Source organism: Solanum pennellii, chromosome 12, assembly GCF_001406875.1.
Source record: "Solanum pennellii chromosome 12, SPENNV200".
Classification (NCBI taxonomy): Eukaryota; Viridiplantae; Streptophyta; class Magnoliopsida; order Solanales; family Solanaceae; genus Solanum; species Solanum pennellii.
The window spans coordinates 5617067-5629419 of NC_028648.1; the positions used below are offsets into that span (position 1 = coordinate 5617067).

General features: G+C 35.5%; 2 protein-coding genes across 7 annotated transcripts; one reads left to right on the forward strand and one right to left on the reverse strand.

The window, feature by feature from the left end:
• The first annotated feature begins 441 nt into the window (after nt 1-441).
• On the forward strand, nt 442-8981 carry LOC107007180 (protein SPA1-RELATED 4-like). Of its 6 annotated transcripts, none has more exons than XM_027913347.1 (8): nt 442-1686; nt 1799-1956; nt 2714-3704; nt 3782-3928; nt 4059-4370; nt 6043-6102; nt 6371-6512; nt 7988-8125. In XM_027913347.1, the coding sequence occupies exons 1-7, from the start codon at nt 931-933 to the stop codon at nt 6491-6493; spliced, it is 2547 nt and encodes an 848-aa protein (XP_027769148.1). In that variant the 5' UTR covers nt 442-930; the 3' UTR covers nt 6494-6512; nt 7988-8125. The 6 variants fall into 6 exon arrangements, 4 of the variants coding, with proteins under 4 accessions (XP_027769148.1, XP_027769149.1, XP_015061166.1 ...); XR_001455015.2 differs by lacking the exon at nt 6371-6512 and adding an exon at nt 8875-8981 and having other exon boundaries at nt 443-1686; nt 7988-8640; XR_001455016.2 differs by lacking the exon at nt 6371-6512 and adding an exon at nt 8723-8802 and having other exon boundaries at nt 443-1686; nt 7988-8640.
• Nucleotides 8982-9003: 22 nt separating this feature from the next.
• LOC107007181 (beta-glucuronosyltransferase GlcAT14A-like) lies at nt 9004-11490 on the reverse strand. The gene is made up of 4 exons (XM_015205681.1): nt 10896-11490; nt 10265-10340; nt 9714-9829; nt 9004-9611 (listed from the first exon to the last, which is right to left on the reverse strand). The coding sequence occupies exons 1-4, from the start codon at nt 11488-11490 to the stop codon at nt 9112-9114; spliced, it is 1287 nt and encodes a 428-aa protein (XP_015061167.1). The 3' UTR covers nt 9004-9111.
• Between the last annotated feature and the right edge of the window lie 863 nt (nt 11491-12353).

Consider the following 12353-nt stretch of genomic DNA (forward strand, 5'->3'; position numbering starts at 1 on the left):
TTAGCTTGAATCAGATTTGAAGTATATTTTAATTTATAAACATGATGATAATAGTAAATAATAATTGAGATGTGTTTTTGAGTATAGAAATATTATTTTAGAGTTGCTTGGCATGTTGTAATATGACTAAAGTAGAAAGTATAGTCAAGGTAATAAATGAGTAGTTTGTCAATCTTTGAAATCAATGGTCCTTGTTGTTATAGATGTTTTTTTTTTTTTGTGTAGAATTATTTATTAATTTTTTCTTGGTATTTGGTCCACAGGAAGATGAGCTACATTACTAGTGAGTATTTGGCATCTCTGCTTACTCTCAGAGCCTTTGAGGATGTGAATGTGCCACGTATTTGGGATGTAATAGAACCTAAAAATCAATGAGTTGTAGATAATGAGTGGACCCTTTAAAGCAATAGAAAAATCCATTGACATAATTAAATTAATGTATAGTACACTCTTTTTCCCTTAGAAGAAATGTTAAATGGTTAAAAAAAACCCTTTTTTTTGTTCACACATCCTGTTTAAAGAGGAAAAAGATTTGATTTTTATCACCAATTATCTGAGGTTGTACTTGTTTTACAATAAAATATAGTAATACTATACTATTGTTTTTTTTTTTTTTGTATGTTTTCTATAAACTGCAGTATCTGTTGTGTGGTTTGTGGTTCTTGTGTTTTTGTTTTCTTGCTCTTGTGCTGATATACAAGCTCAGGTTAATGCTTTTTTCTCTGTTGATATTATTTTGAGCGGTGCTGTTAGTCTTTGCTCAGATATCTTATGTTGTTGGTGTTTTGAAAGGTGATAGAAGTACAGTTGTGTTTTTTGATATTTTTGTGTTGTAAAAATGTGTTCTTGATTCAATATGGCTATGTTGGAAGTAAAGGGTTGTGTTAGGTGTTTGAGGATTTTCCAGTTTCTTGATTGTGTGGGTGTTATATGCATTGTCCTATGTGGATAACAATGGAGGGTTCATCTCAGTCTGGTAGGGAGAGGTCTGAGAGTTCAAGGGGTTTGAATAGTTCAGGTGTTGTGGATTGGAATTCAAGATTTCGTTCTGCAAGTACTATAAGGTTGTCTAGTGATGCATCTCATGATTCTGGTTTTGTTTCAAAAGGGTGGGAAAGAATTGAGTCATCTGATGTTAATTGCTTTAAAGATCAAGGGGTTCGAAGTATCGATCGTAAAGATGTTAGTTTGAGGCACTGGTTGGATAATCCAGAGAGAACTGTTGATTCACTTGAATGTATGCATATATTTACTCAAATTGTAGAGATTGTAAAACTCGCACATACCCAAGGGATAGCTGTTCATAATGTGCGCCCATCATGTTTTGTTATGTCTTCATTTAACCGTGTTGCGTTTATTGAATCTGCTTCCTGCTCTGATTCGGGATCGGATTCATGTGAAGATGAACCAAGCAGTTCATCTTCACCTTTGCAACTTGAGATGATTCCTGGGAAGGACTCTGCTATAGCATCTGAAAGCAGTTGCTTGCAGTCAAGTTCAGGTCATATGGTGCAGACTTTGGAAGCTAATAAGAATAGACAAGAGGAAGATAACAACAAGCATAGTTTTCCAATGAAACAGATATTGCACTTGGAAACTAATTGGTATACTAGTCCAGAAGAGGTTAATGATGCTCCAGGCACTTGTGCTTCAGACATTTATCGACTCGGAGTGCTTCTCTTTGAGGTTAGTAGCAATACTTAGCAACTCCGTGGCGTTGAGGTGTGTGCTCATTTAAATTTTACTGTATACTCCATGATGATGTTTTGGCTTAACGATGCTTATAATTTATGAACAGCTATACTGCACCTTCAACTCATCAGATGAGAAAATTGCAAATATGTCATGTCTAAGACATCGTGTCCTACCCCCACAGTTGTTGTTGAAATGGCCTAAGGAAGCTTCGTTTTGCTTATGGTTACTACACCCGGACCCAAGTAGTCGGCCAAAAGTGGGGTGAGCATTCTGTTTTTTTTTGCATCTTCTTGGTTTATCTGTTTTTGCCAAAGAAAGTTTTCCTTCAAGGCATGCCAGTTTTTACTTGTTTACAATCTGATCAGGTTGTTGTTGAAGTCTTTAAGAAGTAATGTTTACTGATATATAACATTATCCTTGAGAGCCTCGATTGTGGTCCTGTAATTGTTGATTTCCGAAGTGTTTACTTATTAAGGTTTATGTTGGAGTATCTGTTTCCCTTTGTGGAAGAAAACTCGAAAGGGTAGAATCATGGGTTTTAGCTTATGCAGGTTCTAGCCGCAGGAATAAAGGCAAATGCAGCAATGAAAACTTATCTTTTTGCTATTAAACTAGAAAAAAAAAATATTGCACGTCATGCAACAGCAGTATCCTTTTTTCTTAATTAAGAATTGATCAGTATAATGGATCTAGGTTAGTGTCTTGGGAGTAAGAACATTTTCATTGTAAGAAGTAAACTAGTAACACCCACCGAGGAGAGGGTGTTTATATATGATTTATGAAGATATGGCAGTACTATATTTCATGCATAATTAGCTAACCAATCAGCAGTGAGTCCCTTTTATCTAATCATGAAATTCATTTCAGAGATCTCGCTGTTCTCCTGAACTTTCTACTTCATCTGCTGCTTTCAGCGGATTTTTATTAAAATGAATATTATGCAATTGATCATCTTAACATAAATATCCTTGACTCTTTGCCTTTCTTTTCCTCATTCATTCCTTTAAATTGATGACAGTGAGTTGCTAGAAAGTGAGTTCCTTAAAACTCCAAGGCATGACTTGGAAGAACGTGAAGCAGCGATAGAGCTTAGAGAAAAAATAGATGAGCAGGAACTATTACTGGAGTTCCTTTTGCTAATCCAACAGAAAAAGCAGGAGGCTGTGGAAAATTTGCACGAAATTGTGTCTTTTTTATCGTCTGATGTAGAAGAAGCCACTAAGATGCAGACAACCCTCAAATTAAAAGGAGGCTCAAGCGTAGAACAAGCAGAAGAGGCCACTAAGATGAAAGGAGGCTCAAGCTTAGAACCAGCTAAGCATTTGAATTCTCAGAGGACAAATATTACTGAAGATCACGATGCAGGGAGCTCTGGATCTCGAAAGAGGTCTAGGCCCAGCACAGGTGCGGAATCTGATGGCCATCCAGATGAAAGTCAGAAATTCGAAAGGCATATTGAAAATAAAAGCAGCATTTCGGCAAAAAGTTCTCGGTTGATGAAAAACTTCAGAAAATTGGAGGCAGCTTATTTCATGACGAGACGCAGGGTTACTAAAAGGGACAAATCTATGAGTAGAAACTGTCAAACAAGTCCGGAGTGTAAAAGTTCCGCTACAGCTACTGAAAGGAGTTCTCTGAGTAATTTGTCATCAAAGGGAGGGTGCAATGGTGATAGACAGAGGGGATGGATCAATTCATACTTGGAGGGCCTATGCAAGTACTTCTCTTTTAGCAAGTTAGAAGTGAAGGCAGATTTAAAGCAAGGGGATCTTCTAAACCCTTCCAATCTCGTATGTTCTCTCAGCTTTGATCGTGATGGTGAATTTTTTGCAACTGCTGGTGTAAATAAGAAGATCAAAGTTTTTGAATATAACTCAATTCTAAACGCGGATCGTGACATACACTATCCAGTCGTTGAAATGGCTAATAGATCAAAGTTGAGCAGTATATGTTGGAATGGCTATATCAAAAGCCAGCTTGCCTCAAGTAACTTTGAAGGTGTGGTGCAGGTACGTCAAATTCATGATCATTCAGTCTTGTTTATTTAGCAGTAGCAGAAAGACGTTTGCTTAGAAACATAATACAGGTATGGGATGTCACAAGAAGTCAGCTTTTCATGGAGATGAGAGAGCATGAGAAACGTGTCTGGTCTGTTGATTTTTCTTTAGCAGATCCAACCATGTTGGCAAGCGGGAGCGATGATGGTTCTGTGAAGCTTTGGAATATCAATCAGGCAATTCTACTTTTGCACTTGGTGGATGTCAGCTTTAAAACTAAATGTACTACAGTCATCTAGTTATTGTTGCTGTGTTAATTGAATGTGGATGTGTAATAAGTTGGTTTGTCTTACCTGTTTGCCACAGGGAGTCAGTGTTGGAACGATAAAAACAAAAGCCAATGTCTGCTGTGTTCAGTTCCCTGTTGATTCAGGTCGGGCCCTTGCTTTTGGTTCAGCAGATCATAAGATATATTACTATGACCTACGAAACTCAAAGTTGCCTCTATGCACATTAATTGGGCACAACAAGACAGTGAGCTATGTCAAGTTCATAGATTCAACAACTCTTGTGTCTGCATCTACGGATAATACAATAAAGCTGTGGGATCTGTCAACATGCACGTCTCGTATTCTTGATTCTCCTCTTCAGTCATTTACTGGACATATGAATGTAAAGGTATCATACTTTGATCCTATCACCTGAATAAAGATTTTGTTTCTGTGATCTCATCGAACAGCGTGACTCTTGTAACATTCTCAGTGATATAGTTAAGAGAGATCTAAGTTGCCCATACAGTTGATTAAATCCATTATTCTAAATTCCTATCTGATTTCCGTTCTCCGGGAGTTCAATTTTCTCTTAATTTTTCTTCTTCTTAGGTAAAAAGGAAAAAGTACGTATGTGACACCCCTGATAATCCAAAAAGGGCTATATCTTCTATGTTTTGTGAATTCTTCACCTGATTTGTGAAAATCAAGATTGAGTGCAAATGAATTTGCCAATTTCCCAGCCATGGACGTATAACGTTTTTGTATAAGATCAATAGGTAGGTTTGGGTCTGTAGTGTAGCTAATCTGGAATATTTTCTATCCGAGCTGGACCGAAATTATTCGAAGCAGAGTTTGTACTGTTTGATTTCTTTCATATCATCTACTCTAACTACTCCACAAGCATATCCGCTTGCTCCAACCCCTGCTAGCCACCTGTCATGCCCCAAAACTTAGTGACTGCATGACGAGCCCCCACAGCTCTAACTTCCATACAGTGAACCAAGTGAACATTTCATACCCATTCATAGACTGTGTGCACCATGAAATTAAGCATTCATGGTCTTTAAAGGTTAACATATGGCTCATTCTTGTTATTTTATCCTTTCTATATCTTCTAAATTATACTATGCAATACATTATCATGTCCCAAACACTTCACCACCTTCATGTGGGTCCATACAGACCTCAGGACTACCTGAATCATGCAATTAGGATTGTAACTTGCCCAAATAATTTTTTAGATGTTTCGGGGCTTTATGCCACCTAGTACTGAATGAGTCTCAACCTAAACATACCCAGTCCTCTACTTGATTTCAGCCAGTTTTGATCCTCTTCAGAACCACGAGAGAAGTTGGATTGTTGACTACCAGCTTGATTCTTCACTACCCTTGGTAGAATCTACCTATGTCCCAATGACAACAAGTCTACCTATAAGGCCTTTCCTGTTCCACTGTTATGGTAAACTTTTAAATAGATGAATTAGAATGGAGTTTTGAATAGCTTTTGTTGCGGGTTAAGGAAATGGAGATTTTACAAAAAAAAAAAAAAGTAGGGTGGGAGCAGCAATAGGGACTAAACCAGGATGAATAGATGAAGAAGAGGTGGACAGAGAAAGGAAGCGATTAAATATGTGTACATGTTGCATAAATTTAATAAATATGCTCAAGCTTGTCTTGGATATCTAGAGAATCAAATTACAGTCTTGCATATGTGACCCGTCTTAAAGCATTCATATGTCATATTGCACTCTCTCTATAATGTAGTTATTCAAATGATAGATTATTGACACGTAACTTATATTAGAAGATCTTGTGTTGGTATATTCCTTTAAGTATATAGAAGCTTATGCATCTATAAAGTAATTCTTAGCCATACCTAAAAAAAGATTAGTTGGTTTGTATCATCAAGACTGTCACCAGTCTCTTCTTTTTGAGATATGACCAAAAGTAACCAAATCATGTCTCTAGTTTCTGCGTACAACTTACTCCTGATTTGTGCTTTGTATCTTCCCTTTCCCGTGATAATGTAATTGTGCTTGAATGTGCTTTGCTACTGATGAAAGCATTTCTTTGTTTCAGAACTTTGTTGGCCTATCTGTATCTGATGGTTACATAGCAACTGGCTCAGAGACAAATGAGGTATCATTTATTACCGCAAAGTTGAATCTGTACTTGTGTACTTGAGTGCATTTTAAATGAGTTATGAGCAATAATTGCACCGAAAATGTTTGTTTACATCATATTAAAGGGAATAGTTTACTAGAACTGGTTCCTTGAGCATCAAGATGCATGCGGCTGCAATTTTTGTTTAAAGTTCCAGATAGCTGTTTACAATAAAGGTACAGAAAGCAAGTATTTTATGCTAAAAATACAAAATGACTTATCATGAAATGATTTTTTTTACCAGAAGGCATACAATATGACCAGTCATGCTGAAATACAATATGGAAAAAGTACAAACTGGTCAAAACTCACTTCTATGAAATGGAATTCGGCACCCTCAACACTAGGTGTAATCTGCATGTTCTAGACAACACGTTGGGTTTTGAGTATGTTCACCTTGTGCCAATTACCACTTGTGCAATATGTTACCCGTCTTTATTTAGACATTTATAGATCTGTCTTTAGATTATACTGTGCATATACGGCATTGAGATGTGCACATGAATGGCATCACTAGCCCTAATCAAACAATTACATCCTTACATGTGTCCTTGTGATGGCTATCATTTATTTGCCTCAGACTGTTAGTTGGTACCGTAAGTTTATCTTTTGCACAAGTAGGTTCCTAGACAGTCTGCAAAAGATGTTCTCCTTGGCTTCAGGAGGAAAGCAAAGGATTTCAGTTTCTTTTTATGGCTCTAAGTTCACATAAATATTACAACCACACAAATATCTAAGGATTGCTTAGATCACAAGTTTCAAAAGTTTCCTTTTTTTTCTTAAATTTCAAGTGGTTTCACACTCCCTTGGCAATTCAAAGAACTGTTAAAGATTTGATGTTCAGTTGGAAGAGCAGGAGAAGGAGAAGAAGACGAAGGGTTTGGAATGTGGTTCCACTTGCATTAATGTGGGTAGGTTGGAGAGAGAGTAATAGGAGAGCTTTTGAAGGAGTAGAATCGAGTCTCCCTCAGTTGGGTAGTAGTCTCCGCTCCCTTATTTTCTTTTGGTGTAAATAGGAAGTTCTTCGTTGTATAGATGATTGGATGGAGTTTGTAGAGAATCATATTTTGTAGAATCTTCACCTTTTAATTTGGTATATATACCCCATGTATACGGCCAGTTTAGCCATGTTTATGAATGAAAATACCTTTACTTGATCAAAAAAAAATATTTATGATCTGATTCATGTATTGTTGAGCCTTCTGTTGATCCTTTGAAGAATGAAGCGCTCATTCTTCTTTGAAGTATATATAAAACTTTAAAAGGAGATGAAGTAATATACTGGTACATCCCATAGCAGAATATCTAGTACTTAGATAATGCTCTAGATACCTTATGTGCGAAAAGCGTCAGTCCATATTATCGAGCCTCCAACTCCAAACCTTAACAATTTAACAGTCTGCCAACAGGAAGAAACTACTTTTTTATCCTGTATCTCGAGTAGTTCTGTTTGATCTGGTTCACTCCTCACATAATGTACACACAGAGAAGGGAAATTTGGTTCGAAAAGTTTGTGATTCTTCTGTAATCATTCCCCTCCCACATTTCCCACCGCAAAAGAAATAAATAAGTATGTGTAGTTCATCTTTGAATTGAGGCAGGTTTCTTTTGGAGTCCCCATCTTATAAGCATTTGAACATTATGTGTATGTTGCTCGGAATCTCCAAAAATGTTTCCGCACCCATATCTGATCCTCCAATAATACACTACTTTTGGAGGATCCTACACGCACCCGTAATATTTTCGAAGAGTCCGAACAATATATTCCATAATCTAATGCCATTTCTGGTGATTATTAGTGCTGATTGCTGCTGACTTTTCCATTATTAATGTGTAATTGTTACACTCTGTCATGCTGCAGGTTGTCATTTACCACAAAGCTTTTCCCATGCCAGCATTGTCATTTAAATTTAACTGCACAGATCCGCTTTCTGGTGATGAAGTGGACGACAGTGCACAGTTCATCTCATCTGTGTGTTGGCGTGGTCAGTCCCCTTCTTTAGTTGCCGCAAATTCTATGGGAAATATCAAGCTCTTGGAGATGGTATAATGTGGTTTAATTCCATGAAGGTTGACTAGTTACTTCAAGATGAGGAAAGGTGTGAAGGAGAAGAGTTCGGTAAATGTCAACGAGGGAGTTACATCAAGATATTGTTGTAGAAGAGATAAACTCGATACGATGCCATGGTAACAAGGAAGTTGCCATCAAGAAACAAATATTTTTGTAGTTAGTTCATAGCGGAAGCAACTCGATGGAAGCATGAGATTTTTCTCATTGTGGAACGTGCTGTAAATAGATATTGGTTAGGGGGTGTGGGAAGGAAGCGATGCAAGTGTTATTCTCTTTGTATATTCTGTAATTTTGAGGTCTAACGGAGATTTCAGGAATGTTATATGTTTGCCTGATGACAGTGAGTAGAAGAATACAAGCAGCGTCTTAGAATCCATGCTGTATCTCATTTAGCTCACACTGATCTGATCAGCTGCTAAACACGCGAGTACAAGGAGGCAGAGGTAACATTTCAGATTATTCACTTTCGAGTACATTCTGTCTAAGATATGTATGCTGTTCATAACCAGCCAACTTGTTTGACAGAAAAAACATACAAAATCATGAATACAAAGTTTCCATCGTTTCTGTGGGGAGATAGTGGCTAATGTGATATGTTTGAATCATTTTCTGTTTCTAGTCTGAGATTGTTTATTATGTTACCACTGTATATACCGTAGATGGACCTATCATTGCAGGTCATATTTACCTGACTCTGTGGAGAACTTGTACACTGCCGGTGCATAGAAGTTAAACTTTTGTTCTAATCAGTTGATGGTGGTGATCTTATCGTGTTATATTCTCATCTACTGGCCTGTTTATTCGACAAATGGCTGAGTTCATTGTCGATATATTTGTCTGGCTCTTTTAATGTTACATTTTTGTCCCCCCTGCTTTTGTGGATTAGCAAGCAAGGATGCAAATACAACAAAGATCTAACTACACTGGTTCTGACCATATTTAGCTGAAAATACTAGTTCACCAATAAGACGTCGAAGCCTTTGACCCCCTGGACCAGGCCTAAGTTTTGTTGGATTTCCAACTTTAGAACAAGGAGGATTTCCAGCACACCAACCACCAGGTGTGAAGCTACCATTACTCCTTTTAAGTAATTCCATATCAATCCTGTCTAAAACAGGATCATCTTGCTTGAACTTGCGCGCAAACGCTGCTCCACTTGCTATCATATTTGCAGTGTCATTGAGGGTAAGTGTATGTGGATGCTGTCTTGGAGGAACATCCCAAGAAATATAGTGCATGTCATGGTTGATAACAGTTGAAGTGAATTCTGGTGCATTGCATACAACAGTCTGAAAGTAGCCTTCTGGAGAGGACACGAAATTCGAGTAGTACAGAAGTAGGTTCCTAGGGAGATTATCCCATCCCCATATACAGTATTCCACAAATGCATGTGAAAGGATCATCCAAGCTGAACCTGTGGTCATGTTTGTAACATGCTTTAGAGTTTGAGTTTTATGCATCGATGTCGTACGTAGTATTTACACAATCAAATCACTTATAAGGTAAGTCAAAATACCAGTAAAGAGTTTAAAGGATGTGGGAACATGTCTTTTTGGTGTGACCCAAAATATATCAGACTTTGTGGTTTTGTACAACCCTGGGTCTATAATTAGTGGCATTGCCCTTTTGGCCCTGCAAAATGATAATAAAATATAGGGAAAAAGGAGAAATATACCCGATCTATCGTAAATAGTATGTAGATACCATTCGTCATACTTTTTTGGGATATTGGTGCTCCTGTCATTCAAAAATTTGAGTGTATATGTCTTTCACTCTAAAGAAAGACTAAATAGGGGCACGTGACGCAATCTTATCCATTGATCTGATGTCAGGTTGGTGGATAAGATTATGACACGTGTATGTCAATTAGTATAAAGGGTATATGCTCTAGTCTTTGGATGGTAGGGGCACCAATGTCCCCAAAGTATGACGGAGGTACCTGCATATTATTTTTGATAGTTCGAGGATATATTTATCCTTTTTTCCTAAAATATATAACGATATTAGAATTAAAGCTTGAATAGTGAATTATTCATAGCCACAAGAGAACTAACTTAAGACACATACTCTTTCCAACCTAGCTCACTTGTGTGCTCAATGAAATTGAAGTCTGATTTCAAATCAGAAAATGTATAGAGTAGATCTGCATAAAGAAGGAAAATCAGAGAAATCCAGTTCAAAAGTTTAAAGTTGTTAGAGAGAGCAATAACGATAACGTATATCAGTGTGATCATACAAGTAGAGTCTTAGAAGAACAGTCGAGTGTACATGGTCCTTAAAGTTTAAACGCCAGTGTTTGGACTTACAATCTATGCACTTTTAAAATACCTTTATTTATGTCACATACAAAATTCCCTCATATAAATCTAATTTAACAATTTATATAGATACAAAAACATAGTCAAACAAGATTAAAACTTTCAAGAAGAACACCGCGAATAGGGCGACCATCAACAAATTAAATTAGTCTTTTAATCTACGTCACATAATATTATTTTTCGACTAAAGAATTCAATTTCATTGAAATATAGCTCCGCCCTTCACTTAGGGTGGAACTAAAAAAAAAAGAACTAATCTAAAAAGTCATTCATTTAACTGATTTAATTTAAAACAGCTGGCAGATAAATCTGTCTGACTATTTGTGTGAACATCGATTTAACAGAATAAAAAAAGTGTACTAAAGGACTAGAGTACTAACCATCTTGAGTAACCAAAGGATAATCAGAAGCACTCAAATTGATAAACCAATCCCAATCTTTATGTTTCTCAAGTAGAATAGCACAAGCATGAAGTGTATTAGCAACCATAGTTGGTCCTCTATATGTAACCATATTTGCTTTACTAATCATATACACATTTCCAACTTGTGTATAAATTTCATCTTTTTTCAATCTTAAAGCAAGTTCCAATCTCTCTTGTACATTTGACTCCAAGTCCAAATGAACAACATAGTAATTCCATGGATGATATATTGATCTCAAACACCTCCATAACTTTTCAAGATCACCCTTTGATCCAGAAATCAAGTAAGCGAATCGAGGTATCGAACGATTATTATTATTATTATTATATTGAGGTATTTGATTGATTTTTGATTCAACAAAGTATGAATTACTATGTTGATGATTTGTAATAGTAATATAAGATGGGAATATTGAGAAGATTATTGAAGTAATTGTGTGAAAAGGGAAAATAAGAGTCATGTTGAAAGAAGTACCAAGAAGGAAAAAACAAATAATAAAAGTTATAGCTAGAGGATTTGCACATGTTTTCTCCATGTTCAAAGATACCATTGTTGAACCTTGTCATGAGTTATTTATAAGAATCCTAAATAAATATAAGGTCCAATATAAAATATTACGCTACATCGTTACTTAATATATATATATATAAAGAAAAGCCGTATATACAATATATCGACCTTGTATAAAACCGTATAATAATTGTATATGATTGACATTTGTATACAAATATAAGATGATTAAATCGACTAACAAACTTACTTGACATTAATATTTTCTCACAATATTCCCCTTTTTATATAATAACTAAAAGTTCTCTAATTTTCTAGTAGAATTGTTCAATCAAAAGCCAAAGGTGAAAAGTTTAGTAAAGTTTTTTCACACAATTTTTTCGTGGTTGCTTAGTAAATGATCTTCTTTTATATTTCTAAATATCCCTTTCGAACATGTTGAGAATTTACGAGAAAATATTAAATTATGATATAACATTTTTGTATATGTTAAAATGATAATCTAATATTTTGTTAGTCCCAAAAACTATATTTACACAACTTTTAGAATTAAAGATAAAATCTAAATAATAATCTAAAAAAAGGGAATATTTATTCTTGATAACAAGTTTTTGCAAAATATTTAAAATAAATAAATTTGAAAAGATCTTTTTAATTTTTAATTACAGTATATTTAAGATATCATTTGATATTTATTAAGTACTTACAAAAGAGAATGCAATATAAAAATGTATCATTGGATATAAGATAAAATATTAAAATTATACAAGAGAGGTCTAAAAGAAAGACAAGTATATAGTACTATAAATTATGTAATTGATTATTTTTTTTTAGGAAAAAGTCAGAACTTAGCATTAGAATTATCGAAAACATAAAAAAAAAAATTAGATCAAGGATAGTAAA